The sequence below is a fragment of the Lygodium microphyllum genome, chromosome 25 (assembly GCF_053477565.2).
Source record: "Lygodium microphyllum isolate KBCC chromosome 25, Lygodium_microphyllum_v1.1.10, whole genome shotgun sequence".
NCBI classification, from domain to species: Eukaryota; Viridiplantae; Streptophyta; class Polypodiopsida; order Schizaeales; family Lygodiaceae; genus Lygodium; species Lygodium microphyllum.
The window spans coordinates 65,600,681-65,610,972 of record NC_141159.1 but is presented as its reverse complement, the minus strand read 5'-3'; the positions used below and the strand labels follow the sequence as shown (position 1 = coordinate 65,610,972).

Sequence of the window (10,292 nt, the reverse complement as noted above, 5' to 3'; positions counted from 1 at the left end):
CCATGATTACACCACCTTTTGTCCTTAAACTTAATCACATCAACATAGAATGCCAAGTACCATTTCCTCCCACTTAACCTGCTCATTTATAAGCATGCAGGAGCTAAGTTGCAGGCTGCCACATGCGTCAGTAGTCATATTTCAATCTGCCAGCCATGATAGTTAAAAGGATTCACCATATGCGAGAAAAGCTGAACCAACTTCTTGGCCTGTTTTCTACACTCGGAGGAGGCATCAACCTTTCATTTTCCCTTACTCCACCCTTCATCAGCAAAGATGGTTTAGGAGGATTGGAATTAACAGCATTGTGCCTCTCATTGCAACTTCAACCAAGATTTCATAGCCCCTAAGTCTCCTTCTGTTACATCACCATAACCCAGTTTAATCTCCATTCTCAAAATCCTATAACACATCATCTTTCTCTTAAGTGATAGCAAAACAACAACATATCTAGAGATGAAGGCAATTTTATTGGATGCCCTATCCATGTTAGATCTCCAAGGTTTCATTACTTTCCTCTTAAGTGTGTAAGAATTGCATGTATAATGCTATCAACCAAGAGTATGACTAGCAAGATTCTTAAGATTAACCTTCTGTTCTTTTAATTGTAGGTGAGGTTATAGGCTTGCCATCATATGTCTTGGCGTTTTCTTTACCCACAGCTATGATTTTCTTGCCAAGTTTGGATGTGGCTGCTCTTTAGGAATTTCTTTTATTGGATTTGTTTACAGGTTATAGCACGGTTTAGTTGAGTCCTTTAATACCCTTTAAATCAATTGAATTCTTAATGGACTTCTGGAGTGTCAAGCTGAGAGACCACGTCTATTCCCTTGTCTCTTTTTCATTTTTCCGAGTTGTGGCTGCACTTCTTTCACTCCCTCTCTTGCATAAATTCTTAGCCAGCCAAACTGCAATCATTTATTTACTCCCTTTTTCATTTAATGCTTTTTTACTAAACCTGTTTCTTTTAGTTTAAATACATATAGAGGTTCTATTTTGTCTTCTCATGCACCTCCTTCCGTCTTGTCTTCTTGTTTACAAGCTTAATCATTCAATGTTTTTTACAGATTTTCCTTATTAATTTTTACATATCACATCTTACTTCCACGATTTAATAACTCTTGTTCACATGAAAGCCCTCTTTAGTAGGTGGGACCATGGCCATTCTTTGGCTCTTGTTAATCTTGTTAATCCTCCTCTTGTAATATATTTACTTATAGTGTAGTTCTCTTGATGAGAAAGAAATAACTAAATAGGGTAAATAGAGAGGAAACCAGAGCTTACAGATCTAGGGTCTCCCTTTCATCATTTCCTCTTGGATTTGAAAACAATGAATTGCTTTTTCTTTTCCTTTTTCCACCAAAGAATACTGAGGGAAAAACTAGAGAACCAGTAGAAAGGAGGCAATTAGAAAAGGTAATAAACAATGCTTAAGGGTAGTAATGAAAAGGAGTTGAAGTAAATCATACCATAAAACTTCATGTAGAACAAGTGAACAAAGAAAAGACTAGTCATTCAAGGAGGTAAAAGCATGAACTTAAATAGGTATTGATAATTGTTATTCTGAGTACCAACTGCATATCGTATAACCATGTTACCATGACTCCTTCTGTAATGAGATATTGCCTCAACAAGCTAAAATGTTTCAATGATTGTTCCCTCATTTTGACCAACCAAGCTGGAGGCATCGCCTGCAATTTAACTTGATATTGTTAGCAAATCGCATCTGTGAAATAAGTTCTGTTTTTTGTGTTTCCACTCCTGGAGAAAGTTTTAAAATTATGCACACTTGAATCTACACTAATAATGGTCAAACGTGCAAATACTGACCAAATATATAGTGATATATACCACTTATGCCACCCACTTACACTTTACATTACCACAATTACTGATTTCTGTATGTTTACTGGGAGAAAAAGCTACTTTTGAGAACCTCTTCCTGCCTCTAACGTATCAAATCGATCTAATTTAAAAAAACAACACTGAGTTTCAAGACGTATTACCAGCCCTTATCTTTTTTGGTGATGGTAACACATCATCAGGAGAATATTTGCCATTTTGAGTGATAAGTCTATGATTTGTTTGTATAAATTAAATGATTTGTTATGCCTACATCTACCTAACAAGAAAGTGGATGGACACTTCTGTCAGTTCAACAGTGCCCTAGTTTTTATCCTAATAGGCTCATCATCCTGCATGTCAGCATATGATATGATCTTAGAAATACAGATAAAAGCAGCTGGATCCCTTTCATCCAGTTGAACTGCATGTCCAAAAGCTTGCATTCCAAGATCCAAACTGCCCCACTTAAGACAAGCACTCAACACTGTATGCCATACCACAAGGTCAGCAGGGAATGGCATTTTCTTGACCAATGCTAAAGCCTTGTCAACTTGACCTGCACGGCCAAGAAGATCAATTATGCAACAATAATGTTCAGAAGTTGGAATGATGCAATAGTCCTTTTTCATGCTCTCGAAGTACATCAGACCCCTATCCACTAGACCTGTGTGACTACATGCATTCATTACGCTAATGAAAGTTACCAAATTCGGTTTTTGCCCTTCTCTTACCATGTTGTCAAAGAGATGAAAAACATGTTCCGCCTCTCCCAGCTGACTATATCCTGTAATTAGTGCACTCCATGAGAATATGTCTCGGACTGGAAGCTTGTCAAATATATATTGGGCTTTTGTAAGGCAACCAGATTTTGCATACATTTCAACCATCGCATTGCCAACAAACATGTTTGCATCCAACAACCCTGTTGTGGCAATTACAGCATGTAGTTCTTTGCCCTTGCCAATGGTACTCATGCTGCTACAAGCACTCAAAATTGAAACAAATATTCCAGCATTTGGGAGCACACCCTCAAGTTGCATCTGTTCATAGTGTTTCAATGCTTTCCGACTATATCCATGTTGCGCATAGCTTGCAATTAGAGTGCCCCACAAAACTACATTTCGGTCTAGAATTTTGTCAAACACTTCCTGTCCTCTTGTGAACTCACCACATTTGGCATACATGTCAACCAATGCAGTGCCAACAACAGTATCTTTCTCCAGCCACCCTTTACTGGCAACCTCAGCATGTATCTTTTGTCCCTTTTCTGTAGCTCTGATACTTCCACAAGCTTTCAAGCTGCATACAAAGGTAACTGCATTTGGACAAATGCCATCAAGTTGCATCTGTTCAACCTGGTTCAGTGCTTCCTCACCACACCCCTCTTGGACATATCCTGCAATTAATGCATTCCATGTGATTACATCCTTACTTGGAAGTTTGTGAAACAAATTCTGTGCTTCCTTCAATAAGCCACATTTGGCATACATGTCAACTAAGGCATTACCAACAACAAGCTCTCTCTCCAACAAGCCCGTTTTAGCAACTCTGCTATGTATTGCTCGCCCATCATCCGTGGCTTTCATGCTACCACAAGCTTTTAAGGCACAAATTAAGGTGACTGCATTTGGGAAGAAGCCCTCAAGTTGCATTTGTTTAAAACAATTTATTGCTTTCTCACCATGACCATGCTGAGCGTATCCTGCAATTAGCGCACTCCATGAGACTAAACTCCTAGCTTGAAGCTTATCAAACATCTCTTGAGCTTCTGTAAAAGAGCCACACTTAGCATACATATCAACCAATGCAGTGCCAACAATAACATCTGTGTCTAAAAACCCTTTTCTGATGATCTCAGAATGTATTTCTTGGCCCTTGTAAGTTGTTCCTAGGCCTGCACAAGCTTTCAAAGTGCAAATGAAGGTGACTGGATCTGGGGAGACACCATCAAGTTGCATTTGTCCAAAGTGGTTCAATGCTTCCTCACCATGCTCATGTTGCGCATAACCTGCTATAAGCACACTCCATGTAACAACATTTCGAAAAGGCAGCTTGTCAAACACCTTTTGTGCAGTTGAAAGCAAGCCACATTTGAGATACATATCAACCAGCTCTGTGCCAATAGCAAGATGTTCTTCTAGTAATCCTCTTGTGGTAATGTCAGCATGTATTTCGAGGCCCTTGTTGGATGCTCCTATACTGCCACAGGCTTTCAAGCTGCACAGTAATGTGACAGCATTTGGAACAACACCGTCGAGTTGCATGTGTTCAGAACAATGCAGAGCTTCTTCAGCCTGCTGATGCTGTACATATGCAGTAATTAGAGCATTCCACGAGACCACATCTCGAACACAAAGGCCATTGAACACTTCCTGTGCTTTTACAAGTGAGCCACATGAGGCGTACATACTGATCAAGGCATTGCCAAGAAAGATGTCCTTCTCAAGCAACCCCTTTCTGGCAATCTCAGCATGGATTCTACAGCCTCGCCTCAGGTCTTTTAGCTTGGCACAGGCCTTCAGAGAGGCCACAAAAGCATATTGGCCGAAATCCTCTTGCATGGTGTAGCTGTGACAGAACTAACAGTCACCTTCTCCTCATCCTCCTCATCCTCCTCCTCCTCCTCCTCCTCCTCCTCGTCTTACATTTTCTCGTATTGACATCCCCTTCTTCTGCTTCTTCTTCTTCACCACCGTGCAGGCCTCTTATTCTTGATGCATTGGCAATCATGCTGCTTGGTTTGGGATGTACTGATTCCAGCTGGAATTCCATTGAAACTTTGTGGATCTATGCATCAAACCGGAACTCTGTCACTGAGCTTATGTTGGATGTTTGTAATCAACCAGAAATGCAAGGCGTCCTGACAAAACCCTAGAAAGAACCAGGCAAGTCATGCACGAAGTCTCAACATGGGACTGGGCTTTCCCTGCTAGAGTAATCAGTAATTGCAGTGCCTGCAGGCTTTTGCTGCGGCCAAATAAAGCATGGTGATGCATGACGCCTGTAGGCAAAGACCTTCAGAGTTCAGCAAAGTGATAGAGCCGAGACACGTGCAGGTCGACTGACCTGCGAAGTCTATATTGCTGGTGAAACACTTGGTGTGGCCTATTAACTCGAGCTGGTGTGATTTCATCTCCTGCAAAAACGGAACTTGATGCAATTCATGAAGTAGCTTGAAAAATGGTGAACTCTAACTCCTCCAATGCATTTGCCTCATATATTTTAGCCAAGATCTTTAGACGTTTGTGGCTTGTGGGTGGCCTTGCTAGGGCAAATTAATGGTCTTGCCACCGCATGTTCATGTACTTGCGTGTGGCGAGGCTTTTCTATATGTCTTTTAAATACAAAAGGCCATAAAATATATTAATAATAACTAGTGTCAAGCAAGGTGGATGTCCTTTGTATATGGTTGAAATCGCAAACTTGTATTAAGAGCCCTAGCATTAACCATCAACACCAAGTAGGATGGCCAATAAATTAGGCCATACACAAGTATTGACTAAGCAATGGATCCCATTACCAACAAGCCCAGCAGCATTTGGGAGGATATCTATGTCGAGTCAAGGGAGATGATAGAAATGTCAAGGTCAAGGTTAGAGAAAGGAGTAGGCCTATATCCAATATCCACATAGATTTCCTACAATCAGTCTCGATGGAGTACCCCCATTTTTAGAGGGTACTCCTCCATGGACTTGGTAGAGTCCCTCTTCTTATGGGATATAAGTTCACAAACATGGAACAGACATAAGGGAAATCTCATTCTACGGAGGTCGATTGACTCACACATGTTCCAATTCTAAACTTTTCACATCTCCCCAAGGGATAACCTCGTACGTAGCCCTTTTTAAGGTATGCGCCACAACAATTTGACTTCCAAAAGCCTTTGTGGTTGATTATAATAACATGTGGATAATTTGCTTAACTACTCTTAACTTGTGTGTCAGACTTTTGGGAGTTCATGGTTTTTAGAGGTACTTCATGAACTAGCTAGAGTTCAAAAGACATGGCAATTATCAATTGATGCACATTGTGTTTTCTCCCCTCGTGTTCTCTCTCTCTCTCTCTCTCTCTCTCTCTCTCTCTCTTTCCAACTTCCCAACTTTAATGGCACGCATCTACTCACCTCTCTCTCCTTTGTGAATGGATATCTATGTCCTTGTGCAATCTCTCTTTCACACCCTTGTAAGTAGGCTCCATGTAACTGATATACCTTTACTCCATTGACTCGGGCATGGTGTAGCTCTAAACAACCTTGTAGAAAGGTCTTTTTAACTTAAGGATTCTAATGCAAACTAGAACATCCTCACCATTGCCAAAGAACCTAAAAGAGCTTGTTTCATGGACGTCTTATTGCATAAGCCTACCCTTTCCAACATGTGCTAATCTTATTTCATCGTGGGTGCACTTCAATGTAACCCCAAAAGAGATGAACCAGACCCTCTTCATTTATCTGACAAAAACATCACCAGGGGTCAATTGTCAAAAACTTAGTTTATCTTTTTGCTGGCATTTTTCTAGCCACAATGTGCCACATCAATAAATGAATTGTGGGGGGCAGCATCCACTTCAATAATGTATATGCTTATGGGATGATTGTCTACTGACACTTTGAGTTCATGACCATCTTGATACCGATGGTCTATGGCTATTCGTTGCTAGGTGCATTCTTTATATCTTGGTTGCTATCCAAATATCTTTGCTAGTGGGAGCTTGTTATCTTGTCTATCCACCCACAATTGGATTGACATACATTGCCACATTTATTACAATAGTGCTCTACTTAGTGTTTTTGAGTGTTCTTTCAGAGAGCAGACACTTTGCCTTGGCACTCCTTTGATTATTGTTTGTGAACAACTATACCATCATTTGTTTCCGCCCTTTTGCCCACCCTTTTGGATAAGTTTTGGGTTTATTTTGTTATAATTACTATAGCACATACTCTTGTCATTTGTAGTCCTTTGTAATCATTATGGCATGTACTTCTCATGCATCAAATGGCAATGTTATTTTCAACATTGAAAAGCTTGACGGCAACAACTTCTAATATTGGAAGATGCAAATATGGCAAGTCTTGCTGCAGAAAAACTAGGTTAAGCCATTGAAGTTATAGGGTATCAAGCCACAACTTTATGATGCAAATGATTGGGAAGAGCTTGATGAGCTATGTAAGTCCAATATTATTTTGTCATTATACAAAACAGGTGTACTTCAATGTCATTCACATTCAAGGTGGTGCTTATGCATTATGGAAAAAGATTTGTGATCTTTATGATAAGCAAAGTCCTACACCCCACTTGTGTTGGTTGAAGAAGCTTGTGGGATCTTTTCATGAAGGAGGGCATGCCTATGTCTACTTGAATGAGTTACACTCTATTTTCACCCACCTTGTTTCATAGGACATCAAATTTGTGGATAATATAAAGTCTTTATTCTTGCTTGTCACACTGCGTGAGTCATGGAATACTTTTTGTATTGATATGAGTGCTAATCTCCATGAGGGTAGTTTTAAATATAGTTATGTAAAGAGTGCTCTATTGATAAAAGAAGTAAATATGAAGAATATTGATACAACTGGCACTTCTCATGCATTGGCTATTTGAGGCAGAAATGGTGGAAATGGTAATAATAACAGTGTTAAAGACTCACAACCCAATATGGATAAGTCTTAGTCTTGTGTGTAATCCCGTAGTAAGTCCCATGGTTATAAGTTATCTTCAACATGTCATTATTGTGGGCCGCAGGGTCACATTAGGTCATAGTGCCATAAAATGCACAATGATAAGTACAATGAAAAAGGCAAGCGGAAAGTACATGAAAATGCAAAGTTTGTTGCAATTGTATCTAAGTCTAGTGTGAAGATTGAGGAGATAAATGCAATGAAGTATCGTTCTCATGACTATATTCTTGTAGGTTCATCTCTTGATGTCACTCAATTGATTGATGCACCATTTGCTTACTCTGAGTGTTGGCTTCTTGATTCCGAGACTTCCTTTCACATTATCCTGCATCACCAATAGGTTTAGTTAGATTGTGAGATGACACTGCATTGGATATCATTGGCATAGGTGATTTTCGACTGTAGTTTGGTATTGGTGCTTCATTTGTGTTTCATGATGTATGCCATATCCCAATGCTTTGACGAAAAGCCTTATTTCAACTAGATAGTTAGATAATGATAGATACCATGTATTCCTTAGTGATTCTTCATAGAAGATCACCCATGGGAAAATCTTGTTTTTTCTAGAGGTGCCAAGGTTAGTAGCCTCTGCCCTTTGCTTGTTTTTGGGTCTATTGACCATGCATTGGTTGTGATCAATCTTTCGCATGTATCTTTATGGTATCGTGCCTTGGGAACATGTTGAAAGGAATGAAAATATTGATCCATTTGTAGTATCTTCTACCCTTGAATTAATCTTGTTTTGATTCATGTGATCATTATCTTTATGGCATGTAGACTCATAATTTGAATGAGAAGTTTGGTTCTATACGTGTGGGTGCGACTTTGATTCGAGTTCTTTTAGATATTTGTAACCCCATAGCCTGTTAGTCCTTGAGTGGTGTGAAGTATTTTGTTATATTTATAAATGATTTTTTGCATAAGGTTTGGGCATATCCTATTAAGTAGAAATTAGATGTCTTGCCTACATTTCAACACTTTCTCGCCATGGTTGAGCCAGTTTGGGTTGGAAAGCCTACAGTCTTATAATGGGGGTGAATGCCCCTCTATACACCCCATCCTAGAATGGTATTGTAGAGTGCATGAATAGAACCATTCAATAAAAAGTCCATAGTATGCTTAGTCAAGCATGCTTACCACAACACTTTTTGGCTAAGGTAGTTACTACTGTTATGCATCTCATTAATAGATCCCCATGCATTGCTCTTGGTGGTAGAGTTGCAGAGGAGGTATGGTGAGATGGGACATCTTCTTTGGGATTCACATACTTGAAAGGTCATTCACAACCATGATGTTATCTTCCATAAGAATAAGATGCATAAGAGGCTAGGCCAACTGATTGAGATACACAAGGTGATCTTTCAAGAGAAGCCTCTTGTTACAGTACATCTAGTCCTACTGAGATAGCTTGCTAAAATTATTGACAAGGTAGTGGCCTAGGATTTGCATGTTGTGCATGATCATGATGTTGGATAGAGAGGATAGGATGTATATGCCACCCACATCCAATTTTTTAGATGCTCTACTAGAACTTCACATCCTCTTGATCATATGAGCCCTCTATGGATTATGTCATGGTGACAAACTCTGCTAAGTCATGTACATGTGAGAAGGTTATGTGTAGAGGGGATTTTCATTCTTGGGAGAGGGCGATGTAGTTTGTGTTTGATTTGTTGTTGAAGAACTATACATGGAACTTAGTTTTCTTGATTGATAGAAAGTGTGTATTGTCATGTAAGTGGGTGTACAAGTTGAAGACTATCCATGGTCACCTTAAGCCAGCATATAAGGCTAGATTGGTTGCTAAGGGCATTAAGTAGGAAAAAGGAGTTGATTTTGATGAGATATTTTCTCTTGTGGCTTGCTTAGTTGGATTTGGATCTTTATCAAATGGATGTCAAGACAACTTTATTATATGGAAACCTACATGAGGACATTTATATGCATCAACCTAAGGGCTTTATGGAAAAAGGTAGGAAACACCTAGTGTGCAAAATTGAAGAAGAGTCATTATGGGCTTAAGCACACCCCTAGGGAGGAGTGGTACCATAAGTTTGATGCTTTCATGCATTGATAGGGGTATTCCCATAATGAGATGGATCTGTGTCTATACATAAAGAAGGCTCATGATGGTAGCCTTATTAACTTGGTGCTTTATGATGATTATATGCTTATAGTTCAAAGTGCTCATGCTGATCTAGATGCTTTAAAGACTCAACACGAGAAGAGCTTTGAGATGAAGAACATGGGGTAGGCCTCACACATGGTATGCACATTACATGTAATTGCTCTAAGGGACTTCTCTACTTGTCCTAGAAGGAGTATATACACAGAGTACTTGAATGATTCCATATGCAAGATGGTAAGCCTATTGGATGTCCTTTGCCTCCTCATATGAAGGTTAGTAAGACTAATTGTTTGTAATTAGATGATGAGAGAGCCAAGATGGCCAAGGTTCCATATGCATTCACAATGAAAAATTTGATATATGCCATGATAGCCACTCGTCCTAACATAGCATTTGCAATGGGAATTGTGGTACCTTATATGGCTACACCTAGTAGGTGATATTGGGATACCATGAAGGGTATTATGATATACCTTCAATGCACTACAAATATGTACATTTGCTATGGTGGTTAGGATATACGAATCATGGATTATACTAACTCTCAGATTATGCACAACGTGTAGATAGTAGGAAGTCCACCTTTGGGTAGGTCTTTATGTATGTTGGACGTGCCATCTCTTGGATGTCGAGGGTGCAAAA

At 39.5% G+C, this 10,292-nt stretch overlaps 1 protein-coding gene across 1 annotated transcript; it reads right to left on the bottom strand.

Moving 5' to 3' along the window:
- Positions 1-1,789: 1,789 nt before the first annotated feature.
- On the bottom strand, positions 1,790-5,018 carry LOC148014316 (pentatricopeptide repeat-containing protein At1g18485-like). The gene has a single exon (XM_087667159.1). The coding sequence runs from the start codon at positions 4,404-4,406 to the stop codon at positions 2,151-2,153; it is 2,256 nt and encodes a 751-aa protein (XP_087523285.1). The 5' UTR covers positions 4,407-5,018; the 3' UTR covers positions 1,790-2,150.
- Between the last annotated feature and the right edge of the window lie 5,274 nt (positions 5,019-10,292).

Coding starts and splice junctions, on each gene's coding strand:
- LOC148014316 (XM_087667159.1), bottom strand. CDS start 4,406: ATGCAAGAGGATTTCGGCCAATATGCTTTTGTGGCCTCTCTGAAGGCC.